General features: G+C 38.7%; 6 protein-coding genes across 10 annotated transcripts; 3 read left to right on the forward strand and 3 right to left on the reverse strand.

Annotated features, from left to right (window-relative positions):
• Positions 1–383: 383 nt before the first annotated feature.
• Positions 384–1875, forward strand: AT5G10750 (enhanced disease resistance-like protein (DUF1336)). Its single transcript, NM_121113.4, has one exon. It carries the CDS (start codon positions 666–668, stop codon positions 1572–1574), a length of 909 nt encoding a protein of 302 aa, NP_196636.1. The 5' UTR covers positions 384–665; the 3' UTR covers positions 1575–1875.
• A 40-nt stretch (positions 1876–1915) lies between these two features.
• Positions 1916–3983, reverse strand: AT5G10760 (Eukaryotic aspartyl protease family protein). Its single transcript, NM_121114.4, has 2 exons — positions 3588–3983; positions 1916–3487 (listed from the first exon to the last, which is right to left on the reverse strand). Exons 1-2 carry the CDS (start codon positions 3757–3759, stop codon positions 2265–2267), a joined length of 1395 nt encoding a protein of 464 aa, NP_196637.1. The 5' UTR covers positions 3760–3983; the 3' UTR covers positions 1916–2264.
• A 631-nt stretch (positions 3984–4614) lies between these two features.
• On the reverse strand, positions 4615–7165 carry AT5G10770 (Eukaryotic aspartyl protease family protein). Its single transcript, NM_121115.4, has 3 exons — positions 6763–7165; positions 5835–6272; positions 4615–5748 (listed from the first exon to the last, which is right to left on the reverse strand). Exons 1-3 carry the CDS (start codon positions 6923–6925, stop codon positions 4925–4927), a joined length of 1425 nt encoding a protein of 474 aa, NP_196638.2. The 5' UTR covers positions 6926–7165; the 3' UTR covers positions 4615–4924.
• A 2637-nt stretch (positions 7166–9802) lies between these two features.
• AT5G10780 (ER membrane protein complex subunit-like protein) lies at positions 9803–11670 on the forward strand. 2 transcript variants are annotated; one of them, NM_121116.4, is made up of 6 exons: positions 9803–10144; positions 10296–10352; positions 10538–10691; positions 10900–10997; positions 11119–11184; positions 11315–11670. In NM_121116.4, exons 1-6 carry the CDS (start codon positions 10016–10018, stop codon positions 11351–11353), a joined length of 543 nt encoding a protein of 180 aa, NP_568238.1. In that variant the 5' UTR covers positions 9803–10015; the 3' UTR covers positions 11354–11670. The 2 variants fall into 2 exon arrangements, with proteins under 2 accessions (NP_568238.1, NP_001078568.1); NM_001085099.1 differs by having other exon boundaries at positions 9873–10144; positions 11319–11664.
• An 8-nt stretch (positions 11671–11678) lies between these two features.
• On the forward strand, positions 11679–14630 carry UBP22 (ubiquitin-specific protease 22). 2 transcript variants are annotated; one of them, NM_001343137.1, is made up of 4 exons: positions 11679–11840; positions 12342–12986; positions 13110–13228; positions 13354–14630. In NM_001343137.1, exons 2-4 carry the CDS (start codon positions 12619–12621, stop codon positions 14151–14153), a joined length of 1287 nt encoding a protein of 428 aa, NP_001332186.1. In that variant the 5' UTR covers positions 11679–11840; positions 12342–12618; the 3' UTR covers positions 14154–14630. The 2 variants fall into 2 exon arrangements, with proteins under 2 accessions (NP_001332186.1, NP_568239.1); NM_121117.2 differs by lacking the exon at positions 11679–11840 and having other exon boundaries at positions 11875–12986.
• AT5G10800 (RNA recognition motif (RRM)-containing protein) lies at positions 14248–20147 on the reverse strand (the record flags this gene model as incomplete). Of its 3 annotated transcripts, NM_121118.5 has the most annotated exons (17): positions 14248–14784; positions 14955–15097; positions 15348–16084; positions 16163–16387; positions 16636–16773; positions 16877–16961; positions 17058–17116; positions 17205–17426; positions 17585–17656; positions 17807–17919; positions 18378–18543; positions 18645–18761; positions 18858–19004; positions 19104–19164; positions 19458–19503; positions 19681–19814; positions 19891–20147. In NM_121118.5, the coding sequence occupies 17 exons, from the start codon at positions 19974–19976 to the stop codon at positions 14492–14494; spliced, it is 2844 nt and encodes a 947-aa protein (NP_196641.2). In that variant the 3' UTR covers positions 14248–14491. The 3 variants fall into 3 exon arrangements, with proteins under 3 accessions (NP_196641.2, NP_001331099.1, NP_001331098.1); NM_001343139.1 differs by lacking the exons at positions 14248–14784; positions 14955–15097 and having other exon boundaries at positions 15100–16084; positions 19891–19976; NM_001343138.1 differs by lacking the exons at positions 18858–19004; positions 19104–19164; positions 19458–19503; positions 19681–19814; positions 19891–20147 and having other exon boundaries at positions 15348–16387; positions 18645–18809.

Raw genomic sequence — 20147 nt, forward strand, 5'->3', positions numbered from 1 at the left:
TCATCCCTGACTTTGGAATCGGCAGATCAGAAGCATCGCGCTTTCGACCCCCTCTCTTGTACCTTTACCGGCAACTTTTATGATGAAAAGCAACCAAAGTAGAGAGAGAGAGAGAGAGAGAAATATACCTTAATAATTCGTAATCGTAATTGTATATTTTATTGATAACCAGCTACAAATGCGAATGCATGCCATTTCCACCAACTAATTAGCTTGTACTTTTCCTGTATACAAAAATTAATGATAATGTGTCGACAAAAAGTTGTTCGTGCCTACTGCCAAAAATGCAATAATCATGATTGGTTGGTTTAACACGTGGTCTTCCAGTTCTATGCAAATTATTTACCAATCAGAAATACAAGAAAACCTGAAATTGTCAAAAATGTAAAAGAAGAAAAAATCTTCATTTCTTTTGAAAGAAAATATTAAGAATTAAAATTTATTAGAAGTAAAATATCTCACATAATTATCGTCATTAATTGAGAAAAAACACACATGAAATATACAGATAAGCCAAGCTTAGGGAGGGATACTAATGGATGGAGTTTTCTATAAAACTACAAAAGCCATTTCCTCCGTCCCTTATTTTTGTCACACCACACAAAGTCGTCTTTGGAGAGAGAGAAGGGCCAACGACCACACATACACACACAGACCAATAAACCATGAGCCCTTCCAAGCAGCGACATCGTAGCTCTACCGGAGAAAACAAGTCAAAGCCGGTCAGATCCGCTTCATCCTCCGCCATACCGGAATGGATTACCGAATCAACCAACGGCGGATCTCTCCGTCGCGTAGATCCCGATACAGGTACCGACGGCTGGGCTTCTCCTCCCGGCGATGTTTTCTCTCTCCGCTCCGATTCTTACTTGTCCAAAAAACAAAAAACTCCCGCCGGTGATTACCTCCTTTCTCCCGCCGGCATGGACTGGCTCAAATCAAGTACCAAACTCGAGAACGCGCTCGCTCGTCCCGATAACCGTGTAGCTCACGCGCTTAGAAAAGCTCAATCTCGCGGTCAATCTCTCAAGAGCTTCATCTTCGCCGTGAATCTCCAGATTCCAGGTAAGGATCATCACAGCGCCGTGTTCTACTTCGCGACGGAAGAACCGATTCCTTCCGGTTCGCTTCTCCACCGGTTCATCAACGGCGACGATGCCTTCCGGAACCAGAGATTCAAAATCGTGAATCGGATTGTGAAAGGTCCTTGGGTAGTTAAAGCCGCGGTGGGGAACTATAGCGCTTGTCTTCTAGGTAAAGCCTTGACGTGCAATTACCACAGAGGTCCTAACTACTTTGAAATTGACGTCGACATTAGCAGCTCAGCGATCGCAACGGCGATTCTACGGCTGGCTTTAGGGTACGTGACGAGCGTGACAATCGATATGGGGTTCTTAGCAGAGGCACAAACGGAAGAGGAGCTGCCGGAGAGATTAATCGGAGCTGTTAGAGTTTGCCAAATGGAGATGTCGTCAGCGTTTGTTGTCGACGCGCCACCACCGCAGCAACTGCCGTCACAACCGTGTAGAACATTAAGTTCGGCGAAAGTTAACCATGACGAGGACGAGGATTGAGATTAAACCACAACATGTCAATGAAGTATTTTTCTCTTTACTGTCTCTCAAAGAATCTGAAACAATTTTCATTAATCTCAATCAAATTTATATTAATTATTTTTTTGTTAATGGATTTTGTAATTAATCAAGAGGTTTCATGATATATTTAATGGAATTAAATTGAAGTTCGACGGATTATTCTTTGTTCTTTTGTTAGCTGGAACCAGAATATAGAGAAATTAATAGTCCACTTTCGCCGGAATAAATAAGCGTGTGATGATCATTTAAGAGTCGTGTGACAGATGAGTCATTAATAGGAAAAGCGAAAATGTTGAATCTTGGGGGAGATTTTATACCTCTAAAAACTCATAAAAGTGTGTAATGAATTTATGCTTTTTCGAGTAAAAAAGGTTACACTCAAGGAAAAAGATGATTCTGGTAGCTTAAATCGGACTTGTACATTAAGCAAATGTTGAAGCATGTTTGACGTTACTAAAAAACTTACTTCCAAGTCAGGATTGAAGTATATAAGAAAGCAAATCTACATGTCGTATATATATAAGAAAGCAATTGCCGCGCACACACAAAATTATTTTTGGGGCAATTTACTTAGCACACGTACTATATATAAATAGGAGCTAAATTTACGAGCCAAACCCTTACTCAAATTACAAAACCCTCTCCTCTTCTTTTTGTTCAAGTAGCTAATTAACAACCATTGGGAGCAAAACCGACTCGTCCACCAGCCACGTCGTACACAACATCTAGCGTCGTCTGCTGAACGTTTCCAAAGATGGCGGGAAGGTCATCATTCCCTGCAAACGCCAAACAAACCTGTGATATCTTGATCGGCAACGAAATCCCTGATCCATCAAGTTCTACGACAGTGCTACCGGCGAAGGAGAATGCAATCGTCGGGTATGTCACCGTATCCAAGCCAGTGAAATCGTAACATGTGTCAAAAAGCCCGTATCCCGACGTACTCTTGTAACTCGACATCTTTTCCTTAAAAACACTGCGGAGTTCCGCGTAGACTTTGGTAGGGAGGCGAGTAAACACTGTGCCTGAGTCGATTATAGCACCTTCGGTCGAGAATGAGTTTGGAGTAATCGCTAATTCCTTGTCGCCTACACTGATACCTATGATATCGATGCCATAATTGAATGCGCTTGGGAAGGAAGAAATCGGTGTGAATTTAACGGATTCAGAGATTCCAGCGGATCCAAAGGTAAGATGGCCAGTACTGTTACTTGTGAAAGAAGGTAGACAGTAGGAGAAGATATTGTTGTAGGTCGTTGTTGTTTGCGCCGGTAGTGAGAGTTTGCCAGGGCCAAGGCCGAGAAGCCCAGCAACACCGTCGAAAAGTCCTTGGTTGTTTTCACCGCAACCAAAGTAAACATCCTCCAAAACATCAGAGTTCGTTAGGGTAAATTTCTCCTTTGCAAGAAATCCTTGGGTAAACGACTTATCGCCGTAAACGATACTGTATACGCAGTTGGAAGCCGAACAACTCTCAGCGTCTTCACACATTGGAGATGAGCACGAGACGTTTTGGTAAGTAGAAGACGAAGAAGGGTTAAATTTTGGTTCCTTTTGTGAATAGCAACTTCCTAGACATGGCTCACATTGAGTCCATGTCAGGTCACTTCCGGTGTCGAAGACCAGCGATAGATCGTGCTTCGGTGTCCCGATTCCGATTGTTACGATGTAGTTTCCTGATCCGAGTGTGATTCCACTTTTAGCCGGTAGCTCCGTTGACTTGGCTTCGCTGACTTCATTTGCGCTATTCTTTGACAATTTTGAGTAGATGGACTCCACACGTGCTTGATCGCGTCTGATGATTTCGTCATGGTCGACTCTCGCATCGCTGCTAAGATGCGAGCACGCACCATGCATGTGCACCACGCGCAGCGACGACTTGGTATTAGATGCTGTGAAGAAAATAGCATGTTAAAATATAACAAAAGAGACCCAAAAAAAGAACTCTAAACACAATGAATCATCGGTGAGTAAATAGGCTAAGATAATCACCTTTTGAAGAAGGGACACAAGATGATGATGAAGGGAACAGAGAGCTGACTTGAATGGTGTAAGAATCAAGTACCTTTCCACTATCGCTTTTCTCAGCTCCTTCAGCAAAACACCAATTGAGACATACGCAAAGCATAATTATCATACTCAAGAAATTCCTCATTATGCTCATTTTAACCTCCCTCTTACTCTCACAACAAGAAAAGTGTTACTCAATTACATGAATTTGGTTGGTCCTTTTATAACCATTCTCTTTGCTGTAGATAAGTGTCTAGTGGCTGTTGTTAAAGTCTAAGATATCATACATACATTCACATTATTAAGTAGGGACTCCAACCTGTTTGTGTTTGATATTTCTGTCTCTCGAGACGACTGACTCCAAGTCTCAAGTCTCCATGTCCCGCGTACTAAAGGGGTTGTAACATTTTCCTCTAGATATTATTGTTAACGTGTAATTTGGTCCTCTAGGCTCCAAATTTGGCGTTTAATCGTCAGCTAGATGTTGATGTCATTCTGTTCTTTTTGTCTTCACTCCAGTCTCCAGTCTCCAAGTCTAGCGTACTCAATGGGTTGTAATATTCCACTAAAGTCTAAGCGCGATTGATTGAGCAGTGAACTAATTTTTTTTTTTTTTGTAGCGTCATTTCATTAGAGATTAAATGGATATACATTGTTCCTGATTTAGGCTTTACAAAAAGAGATCAAAAAAAAAAAAAAGGTAGAAGCGGATTTGTGAACTCGCTTAACGATTAGTGCATCAAACGAAGAAGTTTGATTGAATAGTAGAGGAAAGTAACTCCATTTTTAAGTGCCACGGAACTAGTTTTGCCGCAGGTTCGAAGCTAAATCTGGCCTGTTGTGCCTGTAATCTGAGGCTTTGTTCCTTATAGTAGCATCGATGGTTCTGAAGTTTGGAAAAGCAGTTTGTCTTGAGTTGGTGAACTAGTCTGTTGCAAAGTATGCATGGTATATATAAGTCGACGCACTTCGATTGCTAACACAAAAGCAAAAATTATATAAATTTTTTGCATGCTTAAGGGGATTGTAATTAATAGGGGATTGAAACCAGCTAGTCTTTGCGTGGGCTCTTATGGGGCTTTTTACCAACACACTCTGTATTTTTTTCATCTTGTATAGTTGTATTGGAATAAAATTTTACAATAAACAGTTTGTTCTTGTAATTGTTGTATCATGCACACTTATTACTATACAATTACTTCAAAGACCATCACGAATTCCGATCTTTACCCAAATTACACACTTGATTAAGGATAAAGCTAATTTGTGCCAAATCCATAAATTTAAAATTTACCCCGTTCTGTTTTTCATTAACTAACTTAACTACACCCGTTTGGAGCAAACCCGACCCGCCCACCCGCACCATCATACACAACTTCTAGCGTTTGCTGCTGAACGTTTCCAAAGATGGCAGCGTTACTGTCATCGCTATTCCCTGCAAACGCCAGACAAACCTGAGATATCTTAAACACGTAAAATATCCCTTTCGAACCAAGCTCCACGACGGCGCCACCGCTGAAAGAGAACGCCACTTTCGGGATAGTCACCGTCTTAAACCCGCTGAGATCGAAACACGTGTCCAAGATCGAGACGCCCGACGTGGTCGGATACTTTGACATCTTCGCCTTGAACGAGCTTCTTAACGCCGCGTAGGCTTTCGGCGGGAGACGAGTGATAACGGTGCCGGAATCGATTAAAGCTCCCGGAGTAGAGAATACAGTTGAAGGAATCGGCAATTTCTGACCGCCGACGGTGATTGCGACGATATTAAGGCCGTAGAAGGAAGTTCCATCAGTGATGGTTGAAATTGGTGTGAATTTAACGGATCTGGAGATTCCGGCGGATCCGAATGTGAGATGTCCGGTGTAGCTAGCGGAGGAAGGGAGGCAGTAAGAGAAGATCTTATTGTAAGCCGTTGCCGTCTGCGACGGAAACGAAAGCTTGTCACGACCAAGACCGAGAAGTCCGGCGACACCGGTGAAAAGTCCTTGGTTGTTCTCGCCGCAACCGAAATAAACGCCGTCAAATACGTCGGAGTTCGTTAGTGTAAACTTCTCCTTGGCGAGAAATCCGACGGAGAACGATTGATCGCCGTATTGAATACCGTAGATGCAATTCGAAGCCGAACAGCTTCCGGCGTTTCCTAATAAAAAATTAAAAACCGGTTAACAAAAGCGGATACGGTTATAATGGTTGTAATAACCGGAACTACAAAAACTGAAATTGAACCTGTAGCAGAAGAGAGAGAACCACACGCAGCCGATGAGCAGGATACGTTGTAGTAAGAAGTAGACTTAGAAGGGTTAAAGATTGGTTCCTTCTGGTCATAGCAAGTTCGAACACATGGCTGACACTGAGTCCACGTTAAATCGCTTCCAGTGTCGAAGATTAGTGATAGATCGTTCTTTGGTGTCCCGAGGCCGACCGTCACGATGTAGTTACCTGAACCGAGTGTGCTTCCGTCTTTAGCCGGTAGATCCGTTGACTTGCTTTCACTGACGTGATCTGTTGCGAGTTTCTTCGATAGTTTTGAGTGGATTGAGTTTACGCGAGCCTGGTCGAGTCTTAGGATCTCGACATGGTCTGGACTCGTGGCCTTGCCATTGTTTAGACGCGAACACGTGCCGTGTCTATGCGTCACGTGCAGTGAAGACTTTGTAGTAGACGCTGAATAGGAATGAGATAAAAAGTTCACGTTAGAAAGAAAACGAATATGCCCACTGCCCACAGATTCTTTAAGTTATCACCAAAAAAAAACCAAAACCTTATATTTTGTGGTCGTTGATGTATTACTATCTAAGGAAATGATAAAGAAAATTTTCAACTTATGTGGAGTCATACAGAGTTGTACTTATATAATTAACTCACAAAAGAGTATAAATTGTTGCAATTTTTGTTAACTCACTCAACTAGCTAACAAAATTTTGATTACAACTACTAATTATTGTCGTTTCCCCCATTAAACATATACTACTAAAGACATATTTACTATCGCTTTCTTAGTCCTGTGAATCTGTGATGGTAATAGTATCAACTACTTGGAAGCAAGATTTATAACCTAAGTTTCCTAATTGAGAGTCTCTATTCATCTACCTTGTCTATAAAGCTAAAAGACAATGAATCATATCAGAAAATGAATTGGCTAAGAAATCATCACCTCTGGGAGAAAGAACACAAGATGATGATGATGAAGGGAGGAGAGAGCTGACTTGGATAGTATGAGAATCAGTCTCTCTTTCTTGAGCTCCATCGTTACAACCCAAATTGAGACATATACAAAGGATTATTATGATATTCAACAGATTCCTATTTATGCTCATTTTGCTCTCTTAATTCTCTCCCTCACAAAAATGACACTCAATAACATGACAATGGTTGGTCCTTTATAACCAATCTTTTTTGCTCAAGAAAGTCTCTAGTGGAGGTTGTTAAGCTTTAGAAGCAATCCAGTCATCCACATATCACACAAGTAGGGGCACCCTATTCCATTGGTTTCACTAACCAGTTAGATAGTGACACATCATCTGGCAATGGAGCATTATTGTTATTTTCTGTTGTCTATGCACACTTCAATTTCAGCACAATGAACGGGATAATATTCCACCAAATGATTCATTGATCAGTAGTAAACTGATTAGGTAGGTGTCGAATCATGCATGGATGTGTGTGATGCTCATTCGTTAATTTGCGAAACAAAATTATATTTTCAATTATTCAAATGTGCAATGAACCCATTTATAAACGTATAATTATAGTTTATTCGTTAACAAAAACATTAATGTACTCTCCATAATGATATTTTCGCCTAATAATGGAAGAGTCAATTCATAAGCCTCATATTAGAACGCCAATAATTGAATACCAGCAAGCAATAATGTTGCTTAAAATTAAGAGAATCCAAAGTGATCATAGTATTGAAGTAACACAAAAAGAATGAAAGCAACATCTTTAGGAAATTAATCTACATGATCATGTCTCTTGATTCATGCTTACTTACGCGTATACATTTTAAGTCACATATCATATGTTTGCATCAATTTGGAAATAGTGTTGCTTCACGAAATCACTCTCCTTCGAAAATTAAATGTACGTAGTTTAGTTAGCATTTGGTAGCTAGATTTAATAATTGTTTACATGAACGTGTTGAACATCAACATGTGATCTCACATCTTAGCATCCTACAGTGAAAGCTTTAAGAAAATTATACTTAAAAGAAAGTTCTGAAGTTGAACGAAAGTTATAGGTAAAAATAACAAATAATACACTAGATATAAGTAAATGGAGTGATTGTAAAGTAATTTGGACCAAATACATGTAAGTGTGAATGAGATAACATATAAAATCCACAAGAAAATCAATTAATTGGATGTGTGTGGGCCTCAATATATAGTTTCCGGAAAACAAAATTTGACAAAAAGTAATGAGTACAAGTGGGAACAAAAGATAAAGATTCTAATAAAGAATCTTAATGTAGTGGAAGTGGGAGAAAGCTGGAATCTGTACCCTAATTTCTAGAAACTTAGAAAATTCAACAACAGTCGTCCAAATTCACAATTTACATTGACTTAATCACTACTATCTCTCTTAAAAAACATATACTATTTATTACTGTTTGGTTACTTTACTAACTAAACACTCATATTTGATTATTTGACTCATCAATAATGCAGGTTGTTGGTTCTAAATATGAAACTCTGTATATATAATTAAAAGGGGAGTGATATTCATTATGAATTTGGTTTTATTATATCGAATCCGTAGACGGTGGATGAAATATAATTTATTTCTGATAAACAAATTGAATTGAGTGATGACCTAACTCTCCATTTTTATCAGACATTATATTCCTGATAAATACAAATATATTTACTATACCAGTTTTTGACACATGGACAGTTAGTTTAGGGCATTCAAATATGATTTCAATTTATAAAATCCCAAAATAAGTTCTATAAAACCTTCATATATATTTTATATAAAAAGGTTAACTCAACATAAAATGCAAAGTTGGATATATATGACGTCTGCTAATAAAAAACCACCGAGCCAATTGAAAAGGCAATAATATTTTCAAATTCTGTAAACAACATAAAGCTTGTTCGATGCATCCTTTTTTTTTTTTTGCTAAAGTCGATGCATCGCTTTTCTTACAGGCGTTATTAATTATTGTCAAGATAATGCTTATACAAGGCAAATGTGTTAACGTCGATAAATCAGCATAAAGACAAAGATACTGAAGTGTTTGAAAAAGATGAGGAGGCAATAACACTCGTTTAGTCTAAATTATTCAGATACTTTATAATGGTCCCGGCCTCCCGGGTGTTTTACGTTTGTATGAAAACAAAATTCTTGTTTTCTTTAATTTTGTTTCGGAAACCCTCGTTATTCGTCTGTGGCGACTATCAACGTCTATCTCTATGCATAGTGTCGAGATATATACGATCGAGAATGTTGTGGTAGGATAGAAAAGAAAGAAAATGACAATCTAACAAAGAATAATGGTGGTTTTGTAACTGAATATCAATCAATTATATGGAATATGTAATAAAAAAACTAAAATTAAAATTTATGGAATATGTAGTTATAGAAATTATAAAGCTGGTGAATTGTAGCAGTGTGGGAATTCGTTAGTTGTCACATCCCACAATGGATTTTGTTTTATCATCCGATAAGTTTCCACTAATAAAAAGATTGAAATGAAATATTATATCAACTCATAATTTATAGTGGGTAGATGGAATGGCTTAAACGAAGGGAGTATCTTATGTAAATCAATTCCATTTTAGGTTTGTATATTAACAATATTAAGAACAATAATAGTGGATGGTCTTTCGTCTTGCGTGTGTTATCGTTCACGAGCTTTATAACTTATATATGGTACCAATTCCAATAACAATAAAAAAGTGATATATCAATAATGGTAGCTGCAGAACCAAATTTAGAGATGCAAAGTATCAACACATCTAGATTTGCCACTACAATTTAACAATGACACATCGCATGCTTCAAGAAGATATACCAAAATACATCGTGTGTAAACCTCCGAATTCGAACATCATTATTACATGAACATCTAAATTCGTTTCATATTAGTAGTAGACTCTTTAATCGAACCTGTACCGGTTTGGAAGCAATAGAAGTAATATAGACTATATGGGTTCGTAAAGGCCCATTAAACAATTTGCCAAGTTGCTGAAAAGCCTAATAGAATAAAGGAAACTGAGATCCAGTTAAAATATCTGGATTTGGACCCGACCTGAAGAAACGGGTTTGGAGTGAAGATTTTTTTTAGCTTTCCTTGTCAATTATTCGAATTGGGAAAACATCTAAAGCTGAGGAGAAGATAAATCCGATCTAGGTCTCTTCTTCCCCAATCTCTCTGTGTCTCTCTCGATCGAAGAAAGAAGACAATGGACAAAGGCAAAGCAGTGATGGGTACTGGTCGGAGATGGGCCGTCGAATTCTCCGATCAATCTACTGTTCCATCTTCCCGTGACATCCTCGATCCACCTGGCTTCTCTCGTGCCTCTCAGGAACAGGTTAATTTCTTTCTTTTTAGGCCGTTCCGGTATTGGATTCTTATATTTCCTGTTGTTCTCGATTGGATTCGAGGTTTCAATTTGGAATTTTGACTGAGAATTGAGTTGTTTTGCTACTGGGATTTGATGTGTTATCGTTTGATGAGTTCAGGATGATTCAGCAAACAGCCGCCAAAAGAAAGACGCTGAAGCTACTTGGAAACTTCAGGTATACACTTATGTCAAATCTGAAAGTCGTATCTTACTCTATGTAGATCTTAAAAGCCATTGACTTCCATGTATTGGATTGTCACAGAGCTTACGTTAGACTGTATTTCGCTGTCCAAATCTGATTGGGTTTGAAGTGAGGATGAAGTTTATAAAACTGATATGTTTTTTTTGGGGAATGAGCAGAAAGCGTGGGAAGTAGCGCAATCTCCATTTAAGAATTTGATGATGATGGGTTTCATGATGTGGATGGCTGGAAACACAGTTCATCTTTTTAGTATTGGTATTACTTTCTCTGCTCTTTGGCAGCCTATCAGTGCTCTTCAGAGTGTTGGAAAGAGTAAGTTTCCTTCACTACATCTTATTCGTCTTTGCCTAACATGCAATTTGGTATCCTATTAATTAGCTTGTCAGCCCACAATTATATGTAGTTTATCGAACTGTGATGACTTCTTGATTGGAAAATATAAAAGTTAAATGAAATGGTGTTTGAACTTGCAAGTAGTATCCATCATTCCTTATATTTTACCTTTACACCTTGTCTGCAGTTTTTGAGCCATTCAAGGATAACAAAGTGGAACTACTTATGCCGAAATTAGTGTTCCTTGCCCTAAACCTTGGAGGGCTAGCTTTGGGTGTCTGGAAGGTAAGAAACTTTTTTTTCGTTTCCTCATTGTATCCTCTTTCCTTTTTCCGTATGGCAACACTGGCTTAGATTACAAGTGTAAAGAACTGTTTCCTTATACAAACGATTTTCACTTTCTCAGCTTAACACTTTGGGGCTTCTTCCAACACATGCATCAGATTGGGTTTCATCTCTACCCCCTCCTCAGGTTGGTAATTTCTGTCTGAAGCTAAATCTTAGGCCTATGTGTTTTAAATACATCCGTGAAAGCAAGAATCTGGCATTTTGACGAATCATCTCTAAGCTGCACATCTTGTTTCCTCCTCTTACTTTTTCAGGAAGTTGAACACTCGGGCGGAGGATTTGTTTTCCACTGATGAATCAGCGTCTCTTGTATTTTAAAATAATCCGCTAAAACCGCGCGACAACGACAACACTTTTGTGAGATAACTGCAACAGTTACTTAAGTGATATGAACCTCCCTCATCTTATGATATTCTTGTAGCATTTTCAAAACTCAGAAACCATAGTTTTTACACTTTTTAGTATGATGCTCATTGTTCATCATAACTATGAATGTATTATTGGCACTGAAGGGACCTTATCTCCCAGCTTTTTGTTTCTCATCTTTTTAGACAGGAATGGATAAAATATTTCAGATAAAAGCTTTACTCTCTTTATTGCTTCCACTCAATGATTCTGAGTTAACAATCAATCAATGCTTGATATCATTTTGCCATGACTGAGACCTTCTAGTTGATTCAGAAGTTACAAGAGAGTGGACTAGTAAGGCGCAATGAGAAACTAGGTCAAGTTTGGGAAGCAGAAGACGACGTGGAACAAAGTGCAGTCTTTTAGAATCATGTAAGTCGGTCTACTCTAAAAAATCTCTGGACGACAAAAATGTTTACTTTAATGATTATAAGATTTGCAAGAAATAAAAGATTTACAGGAAAGAAAAAAACACCCAAAAAAGAAAGTAGAAAAAAAGAGAAATAGATATTTCCCCATTAATCTTGTAAAATTTTCCTTTGCATAATCCTCCGATCTTTTAGTAAAAATTTGATAAAAACGAACAGAGAGATGATGACTCTTAACACGCTAACCTGATCCGAAATTTTCTTTCTTTTTTGTTTTTCATCACAGAAAAAAAGAGGATTGATTCTTTGATCTCAAACAAAAACTCTTACTTTGGTCACTGTGATTTTTGATTCCATTTATTCTTCTTTTTGAAGCGAATCTGAGTTTTGTTTTCATGTCCGCGAGGATTTCATTTCTGAAAAATCCCGATCCGTGCAATCACTTATCTGATTATAAGCTTAGATATGGTACTGATGGTTACAAATCTTTCAATAACTTGTTCAGATGCTTCAACGATGCAAGGATTAAGATCAAACTTCAAGGAATCGACATACCCAGATGCAGTTATTGTTCTGTTTATCAAAAGAGACTCTACATCTGTTTGATCTGTCGTTCCATTTCTTGTTCAAGTCATATCCTTTTGCATACCCAGTTGAATAAAGGCCATGATATCGCCATTGATGTCGAAAGATCTGAGCTTTATTGCTGTGCTTGCATCGATCAAGTGTATGATTCTGAGTTCGACGAGGTTGTTGTGTCTAAGCAGCTTTTTGGTTTGGGTATGTCTGTTAAATCAGGGGCTGATGTTGTTGCGGTTAGATCGAACAAGAAGAGGAGATTGGACTCGCAATTGATCATAGGGTCGAATTTTTTGGTCTCACCTCGAGATCGAAGGGAGAAATGGACGTTTCCTTTGGGGTTGAGAGGTTTGAACAATCTGGGAAGCACTTGTTTTATGAATGCTGTGTTGCAAGCACTTGTTCATGCTCCTCCTTTGAGAAACTTTTGGTTGAGTGGTCAACATAATCGTGATCTTTGTCCTAGAAGAACAATGGGTTTGTTGTGTTTGCCTTGTGATCTTGATGTTATCTTCTCTGCTATGTTTTCTGGTGATCGGACTCCATATAGCCCTGCTCATTTGCTTTACAGGTTTGATCTCTGAGTTCTTCATTTGTGTCTATACAAGCTTTTCTAGAATTTATATGATATCTTCGTAGACATTATGTGATGGTGATTTTGATATTTTTTCGGCTTTTATTTTGGTGCATGAAGTTGGTGGCAGCACTCAACGAATCTAGCTACATATGAGCAGCAAGATTCTCACGAGTTCTTCATTTCGCTATTGGACCGTATCCATGAGAACGAAGGGAAGTCGAAATGTTTGTATCAAGGTAAATCTAATTTGGAAGAAGAGATCATTTCTGTGTTGTTTTTTGTTTGAAGGCCTTAGATTTCTGTTGAGTGATGAAACTTTCAAGATAGAATTTGATTTGATGTTTGTTGGTTTACTATGCAGATAATGAGGAGTGTCAGTGTATCACCCACAAGGCATTCTCTGGTCTTTTAAGATCAGATGTCACCTGTACAACATGTGGATCCACATCAACAACATATGACCCGTTTATCGACATTTCACTTACTTTAGATTCAATGAATGGATTCTCTCCCGCTGATTGCAGAAAGAACAGATACAGTGGTGGACCAAGTGTGAACGCAATCATGCCAACTCTCTCGGGTTGCTTAGATTTCTTCACACGGTCAGAGAAACTCGGTCCAGACCAGAAACTAAACTGCCAAAGCTGTGGAGAAAAGAGAGAATCTTCGAAACAAATGTCTATAAGAAGACTTCCTCTGCTTCTTTGCTTGCACGTAAAGCGTTTCGAACATTCTCTTACCCGTAAAACCTCGAGAAAAATTGATAGCTACTTGCAGTATCCGTTCCGCCTAAACATGTCTCCTTACCTCTCTTCCTCCATCATCGGAAAGCGGTTTGGGAACAGAATATTTGCCTTTGATGGAGAAGGTGAGTATGACAGTTCGTCATCATCATCTCCATCAGCGGAGTTTGAGATATTTGCGGTTGTGACACACAAGGGGATGTTGGAATCAGGTCACTATGTGACGTATCTGAGGCTTAAAGGGTTGTGGTATAGATGTGATGATGCATGGATCAATGAGGTTGAAGAAGAAGTGGTGAGAGGATGTGAGTGTTACATGTTGTTCTATGCACAAGAGACAGTGATTCAAAAAGCTCATAAGGAGTTGAGTTATCAAGTTATCTCCATGGCTGATGCATTTCCCTTTGCTGATTGCTGACTCTTAACTTGGCCAAAGATTTTGACGCATTTTCCCTTACTACTTTTTTTAATTGATTTAAGGTTTATGCCAAATATTTGAAAGCCAAGTTTAATGATTAAATTTCTTTCACTATATCAGTGTTCAAGTTTACGACATCAGACTCTCACGTCAGCGTCAGCTAGAAAATACGACTTATGCTTCTCACATGTTAACTTCTGCAGTAAACTATGAAAATGGGACAGTAATACACAAAATTTCTTACATATTTTTTTAAGAGTCAACGAGACAAAAGAGGTTAATAATCTTCAGAGAAAAACATTCCACGTGTACCGCAGAGACCAAAACAAACAATCATCTCATCTCATGCCTCGTCTGCGCCAATCTCTATCTCGCTCTCTGCTTCTATCATGATCGTCTCTCTCGCGACTTGAGCTCTTTGCTCTTCGTTTTCGGTCCTTGTCCAAATCATGTTGTTGCCTATCTCTGTCTCTGTGTCTGTCTTTGTCCAAGTCATGATCTCTCACCCTTTCTCTGGTTAATGATTTCTGTGGTGGACTCTGGCTTCGATTCTGGCTCTCACTTCGGTTTCTCTTTCTAGATGAATCTCTAGAATCTTCACGCTTCTCCCTTTTCTCGGGCAATACTCTCTCTGCAGTTGATAAAAGCAATGTTCATTTCGTTTGAACACAAACTAAAGAATTTGCAGCAGAGGCTTATAATACCGGACAAGCTTTAGTTATGGATGTGGAACAATTGTCTGTCTCCAATGTATTTTCATTCAGAAGATAGTAACTTTTGAGTGTGTTAGTAAGAACTTACGATTTCCTGATAAGCCATCAGCTTCAAGCCTCTTTCGGTGGATAGCAACTTTTCTTTCTATCTCCTCAGAGTTTTTCATCCCTTGTTCCTCAAGAGATTCTCGATACTCTATCAAAGCAATCTCTATGTGTCTAAGCTTTTGTCTGCAGCAATAAAAAAAAAGTATAAGTAAGGCACATCTCATAATGGAGCAGCTACTGATACCTACATTTGCAAAAGCTAGAAATCCACCTTCAGCTATAACCAAATACCCCACCGTTTTATTGGTTTTGAAACTCTAGCATCAACATGAAGGATTAGAGCTAATATTTTGGTGTATTTTACTCCAGAAGTTCCCCATTTACCTCTTTAATTATTAGTGCTGAGGAACATAGTTCATCATGCAGATCATACCTTTGCTCCACGTCGATTTCATTTTCAGGCTGGACACGAACACTTGGATCAGCTTTGAGATCCTCTTCATCGGTCTTGAAAGTTATTCCACCAGCATTGTCGCTACCAGAGGAGTAGCTCTTTTTTTGTTCATCATCAGTTTCATCATCTTCTCTCGCCCATCTGGAAGTTGGTAGAATGAGGTCAATTTTCTCCTTCTTTACAAAGGCTTTTAGCTCCGGCTGTGGGATTGGTATTGTCGAGGCCAGATCCACAGGCTCTTCAGTTTCCACTTTATCATAGCTGGTTTTCATCCGCTTAGGCTCAATGTTAACTTCTTCCCAAGTTGAATGTCCCTGTCGATACTTTGCATTTTCATCTACTACTTCATAGCCACGTTGTTTCTCTGCATCTTTCAGACATACCAGCCGAGCAACCATCATCTCTCTACCCCCTAAAAGTGATAGACCGTTGTGTCTGCAGCGCCTTTCAAGCTCTGAAATTGGTCGATTCATTAGCTCTTGCCTTGCAGCTCCTTCACCCATTGCCAGTGCAGCGTCTTGATTGATCTTATCAGCATCGTTCATATTGCCTATCAGACCTTTCTTCTCTATATCAGGCGCATCACCACAGATAGAATGAAACGAGGTAACACCAAAGTTTCTTGACCGGAGAAATGTGGCCCGTAGCCCATTTATATATGCATCTGAGAAGAGAAACCAGTCTGCCCATACCTGCAGTACTTTTAGTACTCGTTCCTGCACAAAGTAAGAATGAGAACAGAACTTGAGAGGGTAAAGAACAACATAAGAAGAATATTTGCTTTCTGGGATTACTCTAAGAGCCTCCGCGGTAATCCTTCCATGTACGCTGTGGTATAGATCGTTGAAGCTTTCCATTATATCAGGTAATGTTGCTTCGAATTTTGTCCGGTATGCAGAGGCATTTTTAACCCGAGCGCTGCTATTATGAATAATGTCAGACACAAGCATGAGTCTTGCAACTTTAGTGGGAATTGATGTCTCTTTCAGGGTCAACGACTCAGTCAGAACTTCAACAACCTGTGAAACAACCAAATCTTTAGTAAAAAAAAAACAAATTGGAGATTTTGGTCCAGTGACATGTAGTCTGAAAACATGACATAATGAGTTATTTTGCTTAGAGACTCTATGAGGTGTATATATAATCCATTGCAAATGAGACAATTGATGGATGATTATTTTATAAGAAAGGGAATTCAAAACACATGTTGAGCTTTCTGAGAGATTCAACAGAGGGTGTATGTTATCCAAGGCAGAACAAATTTTACCTCACCAGCTGCCTCTGCGTTATCCAAAGCAAACCCCATAGCTTCTCTGATTTGACTCCTTTCTAAAGTTAGAGCGCGCAACATGTCCTCAAATTCATCCCTTTGGGAATCGGTTAGAGTTTGCTCAGCTTCCGTGCACTATTATTTATAAGTGATAAGGTATCAGCTATCAATAAACAAACTTCTCCAAAAACATGCAAAAAAGAAGAAGATATGATATGTTAGATTGTAAGGAGATTACCCTGCTTTTCCCTGCTGCGTATGTGCCTCTAGACTCTTTTCCATGCTCTGGGCTCCTAGTTGCAGGCAGCGGTGGCGGAATCCATCTATAATAAATGAAAACCAACAGTGTTAATGCATTAGTGCTAAGGTAAACACAATCCAGCACCTGACTCAGTTTCAAAGCTGGCTAGATTAAATACCTTCCACTTCCAGCTATCATGATATACGGCTCTGTTCTCCACCTTTGAAGGGTATCACCCTAAATGACGGCGAGAAAAATCATCAGGGTATTACAAAAATGAACGAGAACCTCATATATTCCTAATAATGAAACAATTAAAATGTACCTGAGCAAAGGAATAGAGCCTCCAGACATAGTAGGTATGCTCCTTCGAGCCCAGCTCAAACAAGAAGTTAAAAAGTGGATTACCACGCCCCCTCTCCATAATAGCTTGTTCAAAAGCGCATCCACCGTCCAGTACATTAAGGGCCATTGTATCTATAATCTGTTTGAGGTGCTCGTCCTCAGGAGAAATAACAGTGATATCCGGAACATTTGGGGTAAGAACCTGAAGATGAAATTCAAGTTAACAAAGAAATGCTTGTGCTAAAGATTAACATATATGAAGGATAACATATAAGCAGTATCCGGTAACTGAAGCGCTTATCATATGGAACTTTTAAATAAAAAGTTAAGTCATATGGACCAAGTTTGAAGTTTGCATACCAGCTCAGAATTTTGATTTGGAACGGAATTCATTGGTGGACCCGATGTAACAGAAAAAATTAAATTGCAGCCCTGCCAATTAAAACAAATGAAAGCTTTTAGAGTTGCATATAAACAAAAGCAGCCGTCATGAACTAAATCTAAATGTATTGAAATGAAACGACGCAACAGTCACATTCAGGGATAAAATGAATCTCAAAGGAGCAACTAACTGCCACAGACCTCCTTACTCCGGATTGCCATATGCCCAGGAGGTGGAGCTGGTAGTGCTTGTGATGGCAGAAAAACTACTTTACCCCATCCAATTTTCAGCTCATACTCATACACAATGATCCCTGTGAAATGGAGTAAAAAATATTTAGTGTCTTGCAAATCATAGCACATGCATCAAGGAAGCACATTTATTATCAAATCAGATAGTCAAATATTAATAAATTTCTATATTGTTAGGAGGCAGTAGTTTTCAACATTGTATAAATGAAGAAAGAAAAAATGGAAGCACCAAACAAAAGCAGTAACACTGACCAAACAATGAACTCTTTACGTATGCCTTCAACTGAACACGTTAAAGCAATTTCTTATAAGAAAAGTCAGGCTTTGCACTAAAGAACCTACTAAAATATGCTGATCTGAAGTTTTAGTTAAAATGCTATCGCTATGCAGGAACCTGAGAAAACAAATCTAGAAATAATCTTCATCTTTTGCTCTTTTATCATATTGTACACTGCGAACGTATTTAAGTTGAGAACCTCGCATGAACATACACAGTTCCATACTGAACGGTATAGCTAACCTTGCATTTTCTCTTTTGCAGCTTCTCCGTCGGCTCTATTCATGAAAGCAACAAAGCCACAATGCCTTTCTCGCCTTTTCTCCTCCTCTGTTCTTGGCCACATAATTTTAACACTAGCTATTGGCCCAAATCTTCCAAAAGTCCGCAGAAGAAAATTTTCATCAACCTAAAAAAAGACAATACCACAAAAGTTTTAGGCAAGGGAAGAAAATTATGATATATAGCTATGGAAAACAACGCAGGTATTTAAGTTGGATGAGAACAAACCTTAGATGAAAGATTCACAACATATAGATTTGTAGTTTGTGGGTCACCATCGTCCAATGACCCTAACCTTCCACTGGGATCAAAATAATCAGGTAGCTCATCAAAGCGGCTAGATGACTGAGAGAAGTACAGCCTTAATACCAGAAAGCAGTACGTATCTCTAAATAAACAACAGTACGTATTTGGTTAAAAGTAAAGACTATGACGACATACCGTGTTATCACTATTATGGTCACGGGAATTCTCGCGATCCTGGTTTCGCCTTTCTCTTATTTCTTGTTCACGCTTGAGCTCCTCCACAAAATGATCTATGTTTCGAGTCTTTCCCTTTTCCATCTCCTTTGATCTCTCTTCATCCCTCTAGAAAGAGGAAAAATTGTACTAATAATCAGTTAAACCATTACTTTAAATCAGGAACCAGAATAATATAAAATACTGATATGGTCTCTAACTACTGACCTTATTCTCTGGTCCTTTACCCTTAGATGCCAATGGTGGGGGGAGAAAGGAGGGAACATACCTGTAGAAATTACATGGAAGACAATCTTCTATATCACAAGAGCATGGACATTGGTTTTAACTTATCAAGCCATACGCATGGACAACATCTCAAAACCCACAGTTTATACTGATGAAGTAGGAAACCTCAGCTAACTGCTATGTGCAGATGACAGAAGTTTATTGTACTCCAAAACATCACAAACACAAGAGAAATGGAATTAACTCTAGCATTGTAACAAACACATCAAAGAGGCCTACACTAGAAATTAGATATGACAGAGATTGATTAATCAAAAGCAATCACAGTTATACCTACTCCCCTTCTTTGAAATGGAATCCCCATCTCTGGACTTTTCACCTGTGATCCGTGAATGCATAGAAGAAAACGTCCATACTTTTTTTAATTAACATGTTTCTCAATGTAATAGAAACATAATTCTACCAATCTACATGATCAAAACAATTCAATGAAACACAGAAAAACTAGCCTCCAGTTCTACTAGATGAAGCAATGTCGGGTTTCCAAGAGACTAACCTTGAGAATCAGGCTTGAGCTTATTATCATTGGGATTGATTGTCACCTCTAACAAAAGTCTTAGCTGCAGCATTATCCCCTTGAAACGATTCCACGGACTCTTGATACAGACGAGCTGTTTCATCCTCCGCTCTCTGCATTTACCATAAATTTATTCAAACCAATAGAGGCTATTGAGGATTTTGGTAGCTAAGAAAAGAAGAAACAAACCTTCTTCTTGGCTTCTTCTTCTTCTCTGTGTTTCTGGAACGGTGTTTTCTTCCAGGGTGATCGAGAAAGAACTCATCTTTCACCATCCAACTTTTCTCAGAATCGGAAATTTGTCAATCGATAATAGCACGGCACCAAAATGGTCTCTAGTCTCAACGCAGATTGAGAGATAAAGGTTAAAATGCTCCAGAAAATACCTTCTTCAGAGTTCAGTCTTAACCCAGTTTTTTTCTTGGTAAAGAGAATAATACACACTC

This window comes from Arabidopsis thaliana, chromosome 5 (assembly GCF_000001735.4).
Source record: "Arabidopsis thaliana chromosome 5, partial sequence".
NCBI classification, from domain to species: domain Eukaryota; kingdom Viridiplantae; phylum Streptophyta; class Magnoliopsida; order Brassicales; family Brassicaceae; genus Arabidopsis; species Arabidopsis thaliana.